The sequence below is a fragment of the Parastagonospora nodorum genome, assembly GCF_000146915.1.
Source record: "Parastagonospora nodorum SN15 chromosome Unknown scaffold_2, whole genome shotgun sequence".
In the NCBI taxonomy this organism is placed as follows: Eukaryota; Fungi; Ascomycota; class Dothideomycetes; order Pleosporales; family Phaeosphaeriaceae; genus Parastagonospora; species Parastagonospora nodorum.
Window position 1 is genome coordinate 1,568,327 of NW_001884550.1, and position 18,561 is coordinate 1,586,887.

At 52.1% G+C, this 18,561-nt stretch overlaps 8 protein-coding genes across 8 annotated transcripts; 3 read left to right on the plus strand and 5 right to left on the minus strand.

The window, feature by feature from the left end:
* Positions 1-172: 172 nt before the first annotated feature.
* On the minus strand, positions 173-745 carry SNOG_01814 (hypothetical protein; the record flags this gene model as incomplete). Its single annotated transcript, XM_001792388.1, has 2 exons — positions 173-340; positions 368-745. 2 exons carry the CDS (start codon positions 743-745, stop codon positions 173-175), a joined length of 546 nt encoding a protein of 181 aa, XP_001792440.1.
* Positions 746-3,318: 2,573 nt separating this feature from the next.
* SNOG_01815 (hypothetical protein) lies at positions 3,319-4,121 on the plus strand (the record flags this gene model as incomplete). The annotated part of the gene is made up of 3 exons (XM_001792389.1): positions 3,319-3,456; positions 3,729-3,796; positions 3,818-4,121. The coding sequence occupies 3 exons, from the start codon at positions 3,319-3,321 to the stop codon at positions 3,951-3,953; spliced, it is 342 nt and encodes a 113-aa protein (XP_001792441.1). The 3' UTR covers positions 3,954-4,121.
* A 643-nt stretch (positions 4,122-4,764) lies between these two features.
* Positions 4,765-5,467, minus strand: SNOG_01816 (hypothetical protein). The gene is made up of 2 exons (XM_001792390.1): positions 5,245-5,467; positions 4,765-5,169 (listed from the first exon to the last, which is right to left on the minus strand). Exon 2 carries the CDS (start codon positions 5,160-5,162, stop codon positions 4,812-4,814), a length of 351 nt encoding a protein of 116 aa, XP_001792442.1. The 5' UTR covers positions 5,163-5,169; positions 5,245-5,467; the 3' UTR covers positions 4,765-4,811.
* Positions 5,468-5,979: 512 nt separating this feature from the next.
* Positions 5,980-6,367, minus strand: SNOG_01817 (hypothetical protein; the record flags this gene model as incomplete). Its single annotated transcript, XM_001792391.1, has 2 exons — positions 5,980-6,039; positions 6,122-6,367. The coding sequence occupies 2 exons, from the start codon at positions 6,365-6,367 to the stop codon at positions 5,980-5,982; spliced, it is 306 nt and encodes a 101-aa protein (XP_001792443.1).
* A 458-nt stretch (positions 6,368-6,825) lies between these two features.
* SNOG_01819 (hypothetical protein) lies at positions 6,826-9,249 on the minus strand (the record flags this gene model as incomplete). The annotated part of the gene is made up of 4 exons (XM_001792392.1): positions 6,826-7,799; positions 8,186-8,607; positions 8,653-8,841; positions 9,197-9,249. The coding sequence occupies 4 exons, from the start codon at positions 9,247-9,249 to the stop codon at positions 6,826-6,828; spliced, it is 1,638 nt and encodes a 545-aa protein (XP_001792444.1).
* A 3,049-nt stretch (positions 9,250-12,298) lies between these two features.
* SNOG_01820 (hypothetical protein) lies at positions 12,299-12,924 on the plus strand (the record flags this gene model as incomplete). The annotated part of the gene is made up of 3 exons (XM_001792393.1): positions 12,299-12,656; positions 12,683-12,885; positions 12,922-12,924. The coding sequence occupies 3 exons, from the start codon at positions 12,299-12,301 to the stop codon at positions 12,922-12,924; spliced, it is 564 nt and encodes a 187-aa protein (XP_001792445.1).
* A 1,048-nt stretch (positions 12,925-13,972) lies between these two features.
* On the plus strand, positions 13,973-15,562 carry SNOG_01821 (hypothetical protein; the record flags this gene model as incomplete). Its single annotated transcript, XM_001792394.1, has 2 exons — positions 13,973-14,271; positions 14,320-15,562. The coding sequence occupies 2 exons, from the start codon at positions 13,973-13,975 to the stop codon at positions 15,560-15,562; spliced, it is 1,542 nt and encodes a 513-aa protein (XP_001792446.1).
* A 428-nt stretch (positions 15,563-15,990) lies between these two features.
* SNOG_01822 (hypothetical protein) lies at positions 15,991-18,554 on the minus strand (the record flags this gene model as incomplete). Its single annotated transcript, XM_001792395.1, has 2 exons — positions 15,991-16,387; positions 16,636-18,554. 2 exons carry the CDS (start codon positions 18,552-18,554, stop codon positions 15,991-15,993), a joined length of 2,316 nt encoding a protein of 771 aa, XP_001792447.1.
* Between the last annotated feature and the right edge of the window lie 7 nt (positions 18,555-18,561).

Here is an 18,561-nt window from a genome sequence, read left to right on the forward strand (position 1 = left end):
AGTATCTCTGAACACGCAAGACTATACTTACACATCACCAAAGTCATACAGCATCACTCAAACACGCTTAAGTTTCATTCACAATCACATTACACAAGTAAGCAAGACAAACTCTCAAAACCCTTCTTCATTCGTAAAGAGACAGCCCAGCCATCTCTAAACCACCAACTATCTACTTGTTCTTATACGTTTCAGCCTGCTTCTTCGCTGCACCAGCAGCATCGTCCTGCTGGATGGCCGCCGCGAAGTTGCCCCATGCGCTGCCAGCAACAGCAGGGGTGCGACGAGGAGCGACAGCGGTGCGTACACAGGGCGTGGGAGCAGCGGCGGTGACGGCCACCTAAGAAGTGGTGTGGGTGATGGTGACTTTAGCCTTCAAGGCCTCGAAGGCAGCCTTGTTCCCCTGAGGCAGCGACTTGACCTCCCGAGCAGCCTTGATGTGCCTGTACTCGGCGTCGTCGTCGTCGTCGTCGTCGTCGTCGTCGTCGTAGTAGTAGTAGTAGTAGTAGTAGTAGTAGTAGTAGTAGTAGTAGTAGTAGTAGTAGTAGTAGTAGTAGTAGTAGTAGTAGTAGTAGTAGTAGTAGTAGTAGTAGTAGTAGTAGTAGTAGTAGTAGTAGTAGTAGTAGTAGTAGTAGTAGTAGTAGTAGTAGTAGTAGTAGTAGTAGTAGTAGTAGTAGTAGTAGTAGTAGTAGTAGTAGTAGTAGTAGTAGTAGTCAGCGTACGCATCCTTTGGATCAGCGTACATCTTCCACTGCTGAAGTCTGCGAGGACTCAGTATTGATTATGCAATGCGAAGGAGCGAAAAGGACTTACGAATCCTCCACGCTGGGGGGGCAGGCGTGACGGTGATGGTGTTGCATGCAGACATCTTGTTGATGTAGAAGTGTGATTTTGTAGAAGTGTTTTGTGTGGTGGGTGCAATGGTGAGAATGTGTGGTGTATAGTGTGTGAATTTGTAGAGCAAGGGGAGTGACTTGAAGAAGAAAATGGAGGGAGAATGGGCGAGAGCAGCCTTTAAATGCCTCTTCGATTCTCAAGCACGTCACTGCTATTGTGCGCTCTAAGCCATTGTCCTTATTCTGCTATTGTGCGGCGGTATCGGGGGTGAAGACAGGTCGGGGTGGTTGGGAAGTGAGTGAGGATGGATTTCGTTCCCTGCGCCGTACCACGAAACCGAAAACGTGGACCAAGACTACCTAAGTGCGTGTATGGAGGACAATGGAAGCAAATAGAAGAGATTGTTCACAAAGAATGGTAAGTTAAGACAGATAGCTAGTGCAGACCAAGAGCAGAGGTAGACCATTGAACGGAACGAGTCTTGATCGTGAGTAGTCGCAGCAATCGCAAGCCCCACGCAAACAGTAGCAACGTACAGGGAGGGACAACAAAGCGTTTGAAGAGAATAACTCATGAGCACTTTATGGAATTAATTAGCGATTAAGAGATGATGTACTTGAAATAGATGACTACACTCGACTTGAGAACCAACGATGCAAGATCAAGCAGCCGCGTTGACCCCATCGGCTCTCGCACCATCCATAGGACGAATGACTTCTTCAAAGGGAGGTACTTACTGCACGCGTCCCAAGCATTTGGTTCATCTCCCGCTCAAATTTCTAAGCGGTCGACTATCCAGGCAGCACCACGAGGAGGCGCAAGGGTCCGACTTCTGCTGCCCGTCCACCTCTTGCGATCGCCACTAAAACAGCGCGATCCAATTTTCTCCAGACAAGTTTTTTCAACAGCAACTTGCCCCAACTGATTCGGACATGGGGCACCAAAAATTGTATTAGGCAACATGGGACAAGATGGGACATGTAGTATGGAACACGAACGAAGCGAAGGGTCGCTGCCGTATGAGGACGGGACGGGACGGGACGGGGATGGAGGCTCTGGAGCCATCGGCACGAGGTCGGAATGACCCTTTTGCGTTGCCGGAGGGTACTTGTATGCTGTAATTGCCAGGGGTCTTGACGACCTGTCAGAGAACCTTCACATGTCTGACGACAAGGGGTAAGATCTCCATATCTATTGGCATCTTCCACATTCGATCGCCTGAAAAGGCAGCCACTGGTGGCGGGCCGGAGCCTGCAGTACAAGGTCCTCTTTCGCGTTGCGGACAAGAATATCGGCGCACAGGACGGTCGGAACCGAGGAATAGGTGCAATGGCGGCACAATGGCCTGTAAACGTGGCACAAGGAGGCCAATAGAAATGGGCACGAGGGCCGGATAAGCATCGAGGAGTACCCATATGCAATGTGCCGTGGACCTTGACGGCCTGTCAGAGACTTCGGAAGAAGCTCGATATCGGAGGCATCTTCCACACACGTCTCCTTGAAAAAGGCGACACTGGTGGCGGGGATGCGTGTATAACGTTCCCTGACATACGGGCTCAACGAGCGAGAGTTCTGAAGCGGAACATGCTTTGTGGCTCGGACGACGGAGCTAAGCTGCGACGGACGGCTACGGTAAGCGAGGAACAAAGTAGAACAGGGACACCAAGAAACCTGTAATGTGGTCTGAAGCCCCAAACCCCCGAGCCATTGGTACGGCGCTGTAACATGGATCCGTTGCTGGGCGACAGGCGCGCGATTCCCTTGCGAGACCTGGCATTGAGAGTCCTCAATGCCAGCCTGGCAAGTTTGTCCGCCCCCGTGGCCTGCAACCATCGATGCTAGGAGTTGCTAAATGTCTCTTGCCATGGACCACAAGGTCTGTCAGATTCATCCGAAGATGAATCAATATCGCAGGCATCTCTTGCGCTCACTTCTCTGAAAAGAGTAGCACCGGCAATGGGAGCAAGACGCTCCTGACAGATAGCTTTCCACACGCCGCACACGGTTTTCGTTCAGAGTAGCAATAGCGAAGCGAGCAGGTAGTTTAGGCTAGCCAAAGCGTATTAAGACGAGCCAATTAGTGGCATTGGAAGCCGATATCGGAGGATTTGACTGGCAGCGGCGAGCCTGGAACATGAAAGCGGCTGATCAACTTGAGGGAACAGATGAGGGCGTTTGACCGGGGTTCGGCGCGCCGCGCAGACCGTACCGCGAAAGAGCGTCGTCGCGACCAAGATCTGAGCTTCGTCAGCTGGTCGCCTTGTATGCCGCAGCGTTTGAACTGAGATAGCATGTCGTCTTTCTTCTCGCAATTCGGTCTCGTAAATATAGCGTCTGGTCTTTTCGACGGAATGGTCCTGTGATACAAGATCTGTAAAGTCCCGTACCGAGTCGAGTGAATCGAGAAGGGCGTCACACGTTGTTTTGGTAGTCTGTTGCGCGCACAGTGAGAGCTGGGGGGAATGTCGCAAGTCTCCCTACATGTGTTTACACCACAACGATATCAAGAGTACCCTCACAGCAAATTGCCAAGGGTCATTTGACCTGTCAGAGCACAGCTCAATATCTGTAGGCTTCTTCCACACACGGAAGCCTGAAAAGGCCAACACTGGTGACGGGGTCGCATTGAGATGCCCCCTGCCGTGAGGGGTCTGTCAAAAGTTGGGTGTTCCGAGCCACATCTCGACGACGCAGTTATGCGCCCGAGTGAGGAGTTACTTAGTGGATCTCGGATGATCAATTTGCAAAGCTGACTGAAGGATGGTGGGGAAGGGAACGGCAATGGAGGGAGGTGGTCCGAGATGCGGTCGTTGACCACGTCTCTTCGTTGCTGTGTGGTGCTGGCGCAAAATTAGATGTACAGTCGAGGTATACTATGGCGCATGATCAAGTCGAACGTCGCTTCTCCGAGAGGCTGCCAACATGAAGAGCGGAGATTGTATCTCGCCGAAGACGACTAGTGCTATACACCAGTAAATAGCACCACTTATCAAATCAAGAGGGAGCGGGGAGATACCAAGAGTCTCTGTGTAGAGATCCAGGGAGCCAGCCATAGCACTCGGCCTCGTCAAGAGGAGTACCGCACGTCCACTGTGTCGACATCGTCCGGAATCTGAACCGCATAGTGACAGCAACATGGTAGGCTGCTGAGCTCCGCCACCTTGAAAGGCCTAGTCAAAGGTCCGAAGATGTTCCTGAAGCTGCACAGCCTAGTTTGGTCGCAGCAAGTTCCGGACAATTCATTCTTCAAGGAATGCGACCTGGTAGCAGCGATAACGAGTGTCTGTGTCTGTCCCGGTGTCTCGCGGAGTTGTTACCTAGGGGCGACCAGATGAGTCGATCGGAAAAGGCCAGCAGGATCCTGGTCATGGGCCACTCAATCGCTAATCTGCTCGCCAATGTCTACTCGCTATCTTCTAAAAGTTCGGCCAGTTCTGCTTCTTCTTCGGCTGTCATCATGCCCTCCTTCTTTTCGGGCTCTTCTTCCTTGGTCTTACCGAGCCGCTCGTCCTCGGCTTCCTGGACTGCTTTGGCCAGCTCCTGGGCCTTGAGACTCCACTGCCGGACAGTTCCATCAATGCTGACACTGACCAAGCGCTGTTGTGAAAGCAGTACAAGGCCGGTAACCTCTTCGTAATGTCCGGAAAAAGTATGGTGCAGCTTCCCAGTGGCCTTATCCCATACACGAACCTCTTCGTCTCTGCAGGCAGTCAAGGCCCAACCCCCTTCTTCGTCGACGGCAATGTCGCGCACAAAGTCTGGATGCTCAAACCTGGAATCCTCCTCCCACTCTCGAGAACGCGCCAGACACTTTGCAGTCTTGTCAGCAGACGCAGTCCATAGGTCAAGGTCGGAGTCAAAGTGGATAGCATCGATGCTCGTCTCGTGGGCAATGACGGGTGACGGTTGTAGTTCAGAAGCCGAGTGGACGCTAATAGTCCAACGCCTGATTTCTCGATCGGTGCCAGCGCTCACTAGCACCAAAGACTCGTCCTTGTCGGTATAATTGTTGTCAATGGCGAGTGCCAGAATGCCCCGCGTGTGCCCCTTAAGTGTATGAAGCTTCTCGCCTGAAGTGACGTCCCAGACGATGATGCTTGCATCTGCCGAAGCCGAGATGAGCACTTCTTTACCAGCCAACGTGCAGACCAAGACGGCTTTGACAAAGTCGGCGTGTCCCTGAAATCGCCGACCCGGCTTTCGAGTTGAGCCGGTCCACGACCAGACGGACTTGTCCCAGCAGCCAGCAAAAACTGTGCCGGAGGAGGGAGCAACGCAGATAGAGGTAAGGGGTGCTGTAGGGCCTGAAAAGGTTGTGGTGACATTAGATGTCTATAGAGACGGTCAGCCATGATCCGAGGGCGTCAACGTGTGCATGAAGGCAGGGTTGAAATGAAAGTGTCTGACCAACTTCAACGTTTATCCGCTTGACATTGCCAGCGGCTTCGGCCACGTAGATGTGGTCTTCATCGCGAGGATCGGGGATGGCGGCCAGTATCTTGGAGGGGAGTTTGATCGGGCTGCCGTTGGTGTTCTTTGACTTGGTGGCCTTGCGGGCCGTCTCGTTCAGGGCCAAGCTGGCATTTGTTTAGTGCTATGAAAGAAAAGAAGAAGACGAGTGCATCCTACTCTGTCTGGAAGTAGTGACCCGGGTCATCTGAGCGCGACATGGTGACTCGAGGCGGTAAGGGGCTGGAGTGCTCGTGACGTGTACCGGATGCACATGTGACTGTTCAGGTCAAGTGACAACCCCGCCGCAAGGAGGCGCTTATCTAATCGCGCCAAACACTAGCGCCATCTGCCCCGATCCTCACGTGAATCGACACAGCTGTGCTCACCGCCCACCATACTACCTAACGTTAGGGACCTTGCAGTCGCGCATTTGACGCTTGGAATTGCTCAGAACATATCAAATAACACGTTGACTGAGACTGAAATGAGATGTTTAAGATGCGAAAACGGATGCCCAGTCTCACTTCTCGAAGCACTTCATAACGAAAACCGAAATCACCCATAGAAGTCATCTTGAATCAGAACTGGCAAATCATCACTCCAAGTCATATCTCGCAAAAAGCATGCTCTTGTTCCATTCATTGTATTGTGAAGTATTTCACCAGACTTACCTAGAGCCAGTCTTGTACCTCACTTTCTGCTATCAGCAACGTCACAAGACTCATCGTAAGCCCACTTCTCAAAGGTAGCCTGCCTAGGATTTACCTTGTCAGTAACAACGACAAGAATCATCGTCAGTCCAATTGCCATGCGTAACAAACTGCGGCTTCACCGGCGCTTGCACCACAGCATGTTGTACTGCTTCAGCAATCTTGCCATCTGAAGGAGGCGGATTGGCATCAAAAGCGTCACGTGTATCCTTCTCAGTCCATTTCTCGCAGGTAACGACCTTGGGCTCTCGCGGCTTGATGGATACCCGTTGCGACAATGCCTTAAAGATTCGCGCTGCAACGGCACCTTGGTTCACTTTAACGACTGACGAATAGCTGTCAGGTTCTGAGACTCTATACTCGCACATTTTGACGCTTCGGGACTAGGTAGTGGTGAGTCGTCATGCCAAAAATTGCTAAAGCGCGCTTCAGCGTCGATATCCCACAAAGTATTGGCTGGATCTGCTTCAAACACTTGGGAGAAGAAGGAGGGAAACATGATCATGCAGTGTAATTGAATGAATAGCTGGGATGGGATAAACAATTCGGCTTGCTGATGCTACCGGCGACGTTGTGTGATTTCTGCAGGCATTGTTGAGAGATCCATTGCATTTACACATTGCTCCTGACACTTTGTATGCAATTTTGTATGCACTCGCAACTCCGAAATCACCATCGTTATTGGTATCAATGCACGACGAGTAGCATTTCCCTTTTGCGCGTTTATTCAAAGAGTTCGTGGGTCATGCTGCAACGTGATGTGGTTACGTCCGCATCGCCTTGAGTACTCATTTTGTAGTCAACAAGCATGCCTGCATGCTCCCTTCTACCTCCCCAACCTTTCCTCAACCCAACCGAAAATCAACTTCCTCGCCTCCTCGCCCTCCCAACACGGCAGCAGCGGGTAAACATGAATCATTCCCTCCTCTTCCACATACCTGAAACCCTCCACCTCCACACTACCCTTGACACACTCGCTCCCATCTCCACCCTGAAACCTCGCACTCAATCGCCTCGCATCCGCATTCAACATATCGTCCGTGCCCGACAACAACAGCACCGGCGGTAACTTATCAATCGCCCCAAACAACGGACTAGCAAGCGCATCCTCAGTCTTCAAATTCGCCCTCCAAGCTGGCAACACCACGCTCTTCAACCCCTCGATACTCAGCCATGGATCATTCTTCTCCAGCCTAATGACTTCAGGATGCGTCAACTCGATATCCAGCACGGGCGAAATGAGCACTATAAACTTCAACGTCGCAGCTATGTCAGGTGCATACTGTGCTGTGGCCAACGCCATGTGTCCACCCGCCGAATCGCCCATCAACCCGACAATCCTGCGCTCAGATAGCTTGCAGATGGATACGATGCCATCGATGACTTGCGCAGCTGTTGCCGTCGGGCGTGGTATTAGAGGGTAGATGGGCACAAGCACATCTAGGCCTGTCGAACGGGCTAGCTGCGCGATGAATTTCCAGTGGAAGGGGTCGATTTCGCGATAAAAAGCGCCGCCGTGAAGATACACGACTGTTTCTCCATTTTCATTTTTCTGTGCGTTGCTGGAGACGAGGTACAAAGGCCAAGAGTTTACGTCCACGCGTTGGATGGATATGTCGCTGCCGAGGTTGGTTGGGGGTGCGAAGGATGCGGGGTGCAGGTGCAGTTCTTGAACGCTTGATTGTGTGGCAGATGTGCTGGCGAAGATTATTTTAGCCCGTCGGACGTTTGCGATGTAGAAGCGGATGAATGTGGCGGACCAGGAGGGCATTTTTGGATCGGCGCGGTGGAGATTGAGGACTTGGGGATGCTTTCAAGGAAGCAAGTGGCGGCAGAATAGGATCTGAAGATGTTGGGAATGGATGCAAGATTAGCGAACTGTACGTGAGGTCGACAACGTCAACTTTTCGCTTTGTTGAAGGGTCTCGTAGGCGTGCGTTTGGTTCCACGACAGTAGCCTCGGCCGAACCACACCTAGGCACTTAGACTTCCTCTTGGGTAGCATGTTGTCCAGTTCATTTCTTGTCGACGTCCCATTTTCTGCCACATGATCTCCAGTAGCCTACTCGATAGTTTTGGCCGGCTCTAGTCCCTGTTTTCTTAGACTTGGGTGACAACACGGTATGAAGGAAAAGGTAGGAAATGGTCCTCTCTTGTCGATTTCCGCGCCTCTCTCCCGTAGCCACCTCGCTTCCTCATCTCGACGGATCTCACGGCGTAATCAAGCGGTGTACCAACCTGCCCAAGATGATCAGGTGCAGTGACCCTAACGTCGTCTGAAGCATTAACGTCGACGCCAAGAATATCGACAAGGTACTTCATCATCGGTATACCACTGATCATTGGAGGGTTGTACAGAGTCCTCTCATAGCCGGCAGCACAGTGAAGCGGAATTGAGCTCTTAATGCTGGCACCGTGAAAGAGGAGTAGAGCGAAGATTTCGGGAGTGCTCGAGGCAGCCGCAGTGTTGAGGATGTGAGGTGAGTCCTTCAAAGAGCGTGCTTTCATGTCGTTGTTACCCGTATACACTGGGGGTCCAAGATTAGGGTTTGCGCCGATTGAGAGCAGGAAGCGGATGACGTCTTCCTTGTTGTAACTGACGGCAAGGCTATTTCATGTCAGCATGGACAACTATTAGAGTGAGTCTGCTCACCATAGTATGGTAGAGCCGCCCGCAAAACCAGTGTTGACGTCGAAATGTTCATCGATAAGCCACTTCGCTCCACGCAACGTCTTGGAAGCGTATTGCACTGTCTTCGGGTCCCATTTCACTCCGAGCTCGAGGAGCTGGCTTGCAAACTCGAATCCGCGTGCAGCACAGCCAGGAAAAGTCCATCCGTCGCTAAGCCGGGGTCATGAATGAGAGTGTGGCTCAGCGAGAAGGGCACCTGTTTGCTCTTGCAAGTACCCAAGAAAAGCAGACGGTACGGTTGTCAGGGTTTGGTTTTGGCGCAGGCTCCAGGTATGGCTGAGATGACATTGTTGCCAAGTAAGTGAGCGAGGGACAAGTAATATTGTAGTTCTGGAGGAGATGTTGAAAGTGTAAAGGATTGCGGTATTGGATCGAGGCTGCGACCCACGCACGTGCAGGTCCTGTGTGTAACGCGAGACTCACTAAATTGTTTTTACACGGACCCTAGGTGGGGCAGTGGGAGGTGAATGTCACACCCTAACAAGGCACATGACAAGGTCCTTGCGTTATTGCTTTGGAACTCTTCGGGAACTTCGTATCAATTTGTTGGCGAAGCATCTTGACGGAATAGGTGTGGTTGTTCAGTAGGATGATCAGTTTAGAATTGGGAAGTGCAAATATAGCGCTTGTGTTGGAGCAGAACCTTGTTGCGATGTGGCTTTGGTGATTGGAGTGTCACGCGCATTGTATGGACTACACAGAGAACCATAGCAAGAGGCTTTCTTGTATAACTAGAACGTGCATTGTCGCGCACCATGGTTTCACCTTGCGCCACCTAACGTACGACTTGGTTGATTGGTTGGCTAATGCACCCGTTGAAGTCGCTCAATTCAATACACGGGTGCAATATGTAACGTGGGGCCTATTTTCCCACAATCAATATGCCGTTGGCCTCGGATAGCCCCAAAATAATCAATTGACCCTTTGGCTTCTTAGGCCTGTCACTGAACTCGTACTGCTATGCTGACGTAGGCCTGATGTTTCCGATATTGGCAGGTATCTAGGCAAGCTGCCGGGGCGTAGCTGTAGACTCCGACGAACCCGATGACACATATGGAATAATACAGCGATGCGCAGTCTCATAAGTAAAGGGTCTTCAAGCAATCTTAAACCATCGTAGCTGCGTATTGTCACACGACGCAAACCCGCACATTGCACCGGTCAACGTCCTATCACATGTAACAGCGGACATCTGACAGCAAATATCAGTGTCAAGAATGAAAATACAGAACACTGGTACCCTCAGCCATGCTGCTTCGACCACTGAAAAAGTGTGTACGGGATGTATTGATTTGTCAATCACGCGGGAGGCATTTTTGAAAGTGGTGTAAACAGCAGAGAAAATTGGTCATGATCACCAAGTCTCTTCACATGTTTGCAACCATTACCAGACCTCATAAAATACTGGAAAGGTTCAAAACCGGCGAGTCCCTATATAAAGCAAGCCCGCGGGTGTGTCAGATCAACTTGCCTTTCACCCTTTCTTCTGTCAATCACAGGCAAAATGTTCACCAAGCATATGGCAATTGTTTCAATTTTGCTACTCTCTCGTTTAGTCACCTCGGAGAGAAGCACCGGGTACAGGTAGTGCACACTTACCCTTTTTCTGGTCAACCCCCGTTTCCGATTCATACGAACGCCAGCTCCTTGCATGTTTCTCCATTGCTGCCAACAAGGCCAGGAAACGACTCTGTTGGATTCAATGCTACCGAAGGAGTATCATTCAAATCCTTTCCATCTTCAACCACGACCATGTCCATTAGAGGAAATGGAACACTGAACACTCCGAGCTCGAACCCGACTTCATCATCTACATTGTCATACTCTCAGCATATCTCAAGTGATGTGTCTGCAATATCGTCAGCTACTTCGGCTATCGACACTGCTCGACAACCAATTACAGACACTTTGTCATCTACCAGCACATCCACATCAAGCGAGATAGTCAGAAGCAACGATCGTACGGTTTTACGCTCAACTGCAACACTGCCGGCCCTTTCCCAAGACTCCTCGGCATCTAGAACATTGCTACCTCCTCCTGGTATTACTCCGCCACCAATCCACACCACGAACTTCTTCCCGGGGATGGGTATTGAAACTAGCGCTTCTATTATATCACGAGACCTTGTCGACATTTTCGGTCTGCTAGACCATTGGATCGATGTTACAGAAGCCCCTCAGGCTACAGCTGTGGCTCTAAAGCTCGATATTGTCCTACCAAGAATGACTGACTTCCTTCACAAACTTCCAAAGCCCCCACACGGCCCCGAACCTTGTAAGCGAGCGGATCATGGACAAAGCGAGCTTATCTTAGCTTCTGACTTGGAGGTCAGAAGCCTGTTTGGAGGACTCTTCAAGACAGCGTTTTCACTTGTGGCATGTGTCATTGAGACAGCACAAAAGTTGAGGACTGAAGTCACCAAAGGAGTGAAAGATACACTGGACGTTGTCAAAAGCTTAGAGAAAACTTTGAAGCCCATGGTTGATGCGCTCAACGATGTGGATCCAGATGGTGACCCAAAGTCTTCCCCGGCTTCTGATAAGCCCACGTCCAAAGAAACAGAGCGATCCACGTCGGCCTCCTGCTCAATGCGCACAGCTAGCGAATGCAAAGTAGAGTGTGCTGTTACTGCTACCACCACTCTGGGAGCGGAAAAGAGGCGCGCAGAAGGAAAATCATGCACAACCACATGTGAAGCCCCCATCACGAGCTGTGGTGCTACTGGCTCCACATCAACATCGACCATCACATCTACCATCACCACCTTCCAGCCCTGCAATTCGGGATGTGCTAAATGCAAGCAAAGTATTCCAGACTTTCCAATGCCGACTCCAGATGTGGTTTACTCCACAGCTCCAAATGGCGTATACTACGTGCCGGCGACAAGATTGGGTTCGAGAGGCGATAGCGGATCCGGCATCAACAAGAGCAAATCAGGCCATAGGAACTTGACGCAAAGGGCCAATCGCCTACAAGCGAGGAGCCTCCCGAATCCACATGGAGATTTTCGCGGTACGTGAACCCAAAAAGTCTACACAGACTTGTTTGTAGTCAACTGTACTTGAACACAACAAAACTCATGGCACTGAAATTTCTGTATGATGGGAACTGACCACAACTTTATTGTCAGGTGACATCGTCTCATGGCTAATCAGCCAAGTGTTGGCAAGCCCGAACCGACTACCCCAAGGTGATGGCCCGTTCGGGACATGGACCACAGGGTTTTCGCATCCCCTCTTGGACATACCCAATACTTTTAATCTTATTGACCTCTGGGGCTGCACCTCGGTAATCGTCATCTCTCGCAAGCGAGTGTTCATGACACATATCTGGGAACAACCGTCAATGATGTCGCCTCACCTATTTGAACAAGACATTGCCCAGCCCTTGCGCGACGGAGGAGACTGGAGAGTTCCTCGAGGGCTTAGTTTTTTTACTGGTCCTGGTGGCGATTTCGAAAATACGGCGGAGAATAACGTGCGCGCCTTCATCATCACACCATATAGGCGCTCTGTCGATTGGCTAAGCGAAGATGACCTGCAATACGTGAGAGTAGTTGGCAATATCAAGGAATTATTGCACGATATCCTGGGTCGTCGGGACACAATGACCATACCATATGAGGCTCGCGGGCCAGAGACATTCCTAAAGGCCGGAGTCATAGCGTTCCCAAATGGCAAGGTCCTCATTCAGTATGATCCAGTTGAAGGTTGGTTGAGCGGTGGACCTGATGCCTGCGACATTCAGGCGGCTAAAATAGAGCTATGGTTTGAACGTAGCCCATTCCCTCGCTACAGTGATCAATGGGAAGCGTTCCCAAGTCAATTTCCGAGGTGGCCGTGGCCTGGACAACTGGACGCGGATTCCGGCGAGGACACGGAGCTCCTCGAATTCTATCACCTATATAACGGGACTGACGAAGAAAAGCTGAACAAATACAAGGACCATTTGAAGCTCCAGATGGGTGACTCTTGCCCTCTACGGAGCAAGAGCGCCGTTACATCTTCAACCAAATTCACGTCAAGTTTCCCAGCTTCCTCCATTTCCTCTCTCTCATGGGAGACTGTGGTATCAGCCAGTTCTCTGACATCCTCAGTGGACAATGCTACAGGCACAACACTTCCGTCAACCCCATCCTCGTTGGCTTTGACAGTGACGGCCTCTACTCTGGCATTGGAAACGAAGAATTCACAGTCATTCATGCTTTCTGAGACGACCTGGACAGGCAGTGAAATGTCGACAGCTATAACATATACGCATTCGTCAACCGCAATTGCCCAGTCATCGAGCAGAACATTCGTCTCAACGTCGACCACAACTATAACGTCAGCAAGCCCGCCACCACCGCCACCACCACCACCTCCACCTACACCAAGCAAAAAGGTCTCAATTATGCTGCGACAGTTGATCGGTAAAGACGAAAATTACAATTCCTGGACTTTCTTCCCGAGCCAATACAGTGTTATCGCAGACGGCTGCTCGGTGCCAAGTCTCAACGATCTACCTACACGATGGCTTGACCAGAACGCTATCAAGTTTCCACCTTTTCCGCACGGAGTGTTTGCTCTCTGGCTATTGTTCGATGAATGGGACTGTGTATACCAGTCTGACGGCACCAACGCGGGCTTTTTACATTGTCCTTCCATGGGCGAGGAGATTAATGTGCGGTGCAAGGAAGACAAGCATAAGAGTGACGTGAATGCTGTCACAGATTGCCATAATAGCAAAGAAGCAAGTATATTGATACATCGGGTCGCGAGGTGCGAGTGGTAGGTAGTCAAACATACATGCTGCCCGAAGCCCACTTGCAACGTTCCGACTAATGATAATCCTTCCGTCGGGGAATTGTTGATAGTGTATCACGATAAGTATGCACAATAGGTAAGTACATGGTATGGCAACAAGACCCTGGGCGTCTGCAGCGTCTAGCCTGCCCCGCAATTTCCTAGCGTGTCCGCCCAGATAAGCTCCCCGGACCCTAGAAGCTCGCGTGTACAGCCTATTTCCGGATATAGCGTCGGTTTCCAACGGCCAACGTCAACAGCGGCATTGTTATAAGTAATGGTGTGTTCCTTGCGGAGTGCGGGGAGGCTTGAGATTGGTATTCCTACCTCTGAATAGTATCTTCCTACTGTTAGCTTCTCATTTCGACAACAGAACCAAAGAGTAAAACAACGGGTGAGCTCGAGCCACGGATCCCCGCATTACGAAGCTCCTTGCAGCTCTCGCGACTTGCCTTTGATACCCCACATCTTCCTTCTTTCAAACAACAAAGTCATAATGGCTTCACTTCTACGCACAGCAGGTCGCTTCAGACCCGCACTTATCAACTCTAATGCTCCGAGAGCTGTAAAGGTTGCGCCAGTTGCGCTGCGCAGACGATATGCGTCTGCTGCAGCGGCCGCTGTCATGCCAGACGCCAGCGAGCAACCATTCTTCCCAGATGAGCCCGCTGGTCCTATTGTTCAGACTCAGATCCCCGGCCCAGAGAGCAAAAAGGCGGTGGAGAGATTGAGCAAAGTCTTTGACACGCGAAGCTTGAACATGATGGCAGACTACTCGCGAAGCTATGGGAACTAGTACGTACTGAAGGTCTCCGTGTAGTGGCACTGTTAACATATCGATAGCATTGCTGACCTCGACGGAAATGTCCTGCTTGACGTCTATGCCCAAATCGCCTCCATCCCTGTAGGCTACAACAACCCAGCCCTGCTCCTCGCAGCCACATCCCCCGAAATGGCGTCCGCCATAATCAACCGACCCGCACTCGGAAACTTCCCGCAACACGACTGGGCCGACATTCTCGAATCTGGAATCTTGTCTGTTGCACCTAAAGGACTCAACCAAGTCTTCACCGGCCAATCCGGCTCCGACGCCAACGAGCTCGCGTATAAGGCGGCATTCATGTGGCGCCGCCAGCAAGAGCGCGGCGGCGCAGACGTCGACTTCAGCGCCGCGGACATTACCAGCAGCATGGACAACAAGTCTCCCGGCGCGCCGGACCTGTCTATCCTATCTTTCAAATCCGGCTTCCACGGCCGCCTGTTCGGCAGCTTATCCACCACGCGCTCCAAGCCGATTCACAAACTCGACATCCCCGCCTTCGACTGGCCCCAGGCTCCCTTCCCCATGCTCAAATATCCCCTCGAAGAGCATGTGCGTGAGAATGCGGAAGAAGAGAAGCGCTGTCTCGCCGAAACAGAACGCATCCTCACAACCTTCCACCACCCCGTCGCCGCCATCGTCGTCGAACCCATCCAATCCGAAGGCGGCGACAACCACGCCTCGGGCTCCTTCTTCCGCTCTCTCCGTGACATGACCAAGCGCCTCAACATCCTCATGATCGTCGACGAAGTGCAAACCGGCGTCGGCGCGACGGGCAAGTTCTGGGCGCACGAGCACTGGAACCTATCCACCCCGCCAGACATGGTGACGTTCAGCAAGAAAGCGCAGACCGCGGGGTATTACTTTGGCAACAGCGAACTGCGGCCGAACAAGCCGTATCGCCAGTTCAACACGTGGATGGGGGATCCGGCAAGGGCGATTCTGATGCGTGCGATTATCGGCGAGATTGAGCGCTTGGATTTGGTCAGGCATACAGCGGCTACGGGAGACTACCTGTTTGAGGGATTGCAGCGGTTGAGTCAGAAGTTCCCTAATGACGTGCAGAATCTGAGGGGCCAGGGGCAGGGCACATTCATTGCGTGGGACTGCCCGCGGCGCGATGAGGTGTTGAAGAAGGCCAAGGCGCATGGGGTGAATATCGGGGGCAGTGGGGAGATGGCGGTCCGTCTGAGGCCGATGCTGATTTTCCAGAGACATCATGCGGATATGCTGTTGGAGCGGTTGGAGAGGATATTTGCTGCGTAGACACACACTTTACTTCATGCTTGCAAATTGATTATACATTTCTGGGTTCTTGTTTATTCTCCGAATATTGGTGTCCTACGCCGATTACCATGCATGCAGTTCATTATCATGTAGCAAAATCTCTCAGTAATCCCCACCCACCTGACGCTTTTGTACATTGCCCGCATATCGGAAACTCCGCAAAAGTAAGAAAGCTCAATGTAGAGGTGTGATCTTTGGCTATGGTGCCAGAAATCTCCCTCATGGGTATCATCGTGAAGAAATATCAAGATACCCCAAGTATACGCCAATAAAGCAATTGAATAATGAAAAAAGACAATCGATGGTAACGCCGACAGATGATGGAGACGTCTTTGTGTCTGAATGGTGGTATGCAGGTTTGCACTGCGGATAATGCAAAAAGCATGCTGTGCGACGGACATGTAGTCTTACTCGCCCTTATCGAGATTGACGCGCAAGTTGTACTCGAGCTTTTCCTTTTCGCAGTACTCAGCCAGGAACTTGAGTCCAAAGCGCACGGCCTGAATTGGCGTCGTATCGTTTGCAATGGGCAAGAAGTACGGTCCGGACATGCGCGCGCCATTGACCTTCTCCGGCTCTTTGGCTAGCTTTGCATTCGCCTCGCGACCGGCAAAAGTTTTCTTGTACATGGACTGAATGTCCTCGGCAGGTAGCGCGATCCTAGCGTCCTGATAGTGCTGGTTCATCTTGTTCGTGTGGTCCGACAACATGGCAAAGTTGGGCCGCGAGCGTGGCGTGCTGCTTTGCAAGGTCCGAGTGAGGGAGGTCATGTGGGGAATCATGGGGTCGGACAAGCGATGAGCGCTGAGAGACATGGGTGCAGATGGCGGAGGCGATGACGGAGCTGAGGTACGACCGTAGACCATCGAGATGCTTAAACTCTTTAGTACTGCGGGCATAGGATAGGCAGAGCGGCAGCAGGGTTTTCCAGGTTCCTTCAACCTCGCCGGCGCGACCGCGGAGGTTTAGCGAAGCATCTTGGGCGTGGTATGCAGCCATATATGATCTGATACAGTTAGAAGTGTTGAAAAGGGCAGGTAGAGATAACTTACAGGATGCACTCCATGTTGGTAACGGCCGCGCGCTTCTCTTCTTGCTTTGGCACAGCTTTTCCCCCGCCTGCCATCAGAATCTTGGTCGCTTCATGCTTAAGGGCGCGTCCCATTTGGTTCAGCTTCATCGAGGTCTGGTTCAACAGGTTAAAGTCGGCCTGCTTCTTGTCGTTGAGTGGAGCAGATGTAGGACCGCCCTTGCCCTCTTGTTTGAGACCAGCTGGGGTAGCGACTGAGCGTCCAGGTGTCGAGTCGTTACTGTCTGTCGACGCGGTACGGAGCATGCTCATAGTCTTGTGGTTGTTCTTTGGGGTAGCATACTGCGGTTGACCCTTTTGCGCGCTCGACTTTGTCGATTTCGAAGGTGAGTGGGTGACTTGCTGCAAGGGTGTGTGCGGCCGATCCTGCGTCGAAGCCGCTCTTGGGCGCTTTGAAGGTACGGCTGAGCCCACATCGTCTTCGGCGCGAGGACGCTTCTCTGCGACCTTGGTAGGTGGGTTGGCGGTTGTGGACTTGATAGTCGGCGTCGAGACGGGTGTAGTATTGTCCGGCCGGCGCGCGGCAACCTTGGGGATTGGCTTCTTCTTCTTTGGCTCATCGTCGGCAGTCTGTGACTGCGAGCTGGTCAGAGGCTCCTTCACGTCTAGACGCTCTTTCTTCTGGGCATTGTTCCTCTTGGGTGCCAATTTCAAAAGTTGCGTGACCGTTGATACCTTGGCTTTGGAAAACTTGAATTTTACCACAAGACTCGGATCGGCGTCTTCCTTTGGTCTGGCGTCTTCCTTTGACTTCGCGTCTTCTTGTGGCTTCACATCTTCCTGTGGCTTCGCATCTTCCTTTGGTTTCGTCTCTTCCTTCGGTCTCGCATTGTCCTTCAAAGTCGTGTCTTCCTTCACTCTTCCATCTTCTTTTGATTTCGCAGCTTCGACACGTGGCGACTTGCCATTGACCTGGACGGTTCGTATCTTCGGCTCCGTCTTGACCGTCTCGGTGGGTTTCAGCGCTTTGGTTCCGGGCACTGCAAGCGTCTGGCTCTTGCGATCTGTAGACGAGGATGATGCGCTAGACTCTGCGCGCTTGCGCCGTGTCTCCATCTTATCCAGCTCGGTCTGAATGCTCGAGGGCAGGGTAGGCGAAAGAATGTCTGGGAGGCCATGTGGATTACCGGACGGAATGTGCACAGGCGATAGGAGGGGCGGGAGACCGTGAGGCGTCCTGTCGGAGCTACCAGACTTGTCAATGTCGACCTTGGACTCGGCGGCATCCGTCTTGCGCGAGGGTGAGCGAGGTCGTTTGGCGGGGCCAGAGTCGGCGTGGCTCGTCCTCGCAGCCGTGGCCTTGTCGCGCGCTTCGTTGGCGTGCTCGCCGTGTTTCCTTTGTATCTTGGACTCGGCCTTCTGGTCCTGCTTGTCAGGCCTCTTGACGCCATTCGTCTGCTCTTGTTTGGCATTTGCTGGTATGAGAGTCGGCGATGCCTTCTTCGCGCCAAGTGCAGAGGTGCCGTTTGCTGGCTTCACCTTGAAGTTGGCAAGGTTCAGCTTCTTCTTGACGGGGCCGCCGGTGTTGGAAGCGCGCGACGCTGGGCGCTCGGGCTCTGGTTCTTCGTCTTCGCCGGCCTGTAGCTCCAGGCAGTCTTGGCATGGCTCGCGGTAGACATAGGTGCGGTACTGCAGATGCGCCTCGTCTGGCTTGAACAGGCGGCCCAACATCCACGCATTGGCCTCTTGCTGGGAATGGTAGTGGTATGGGTTCATCGATGGCGCGGAAAGAATGTAGGGTGTGGGCGGTACGGCCGTCTTGATGCGCTTGAAGATCTTGTCCATGGCGTCCAACTCTTCCTGGTCCTCCTGGGAGAGGTTCTTGCGCTTCAGCGATCGCGTCGTCTCGACCGCGGGCTCGGGTCTGTCTGCGCCCGACATGGTGGCT

Coding starts and splice junctions, on each gene's coding strand:
- SNOG_01816 (XM_001792390.1), bottom strand. CDS start 5,162: ATGTCACCACAACCTTTTCAGGCCCTACAGCACCCCTTACCTCTATCT.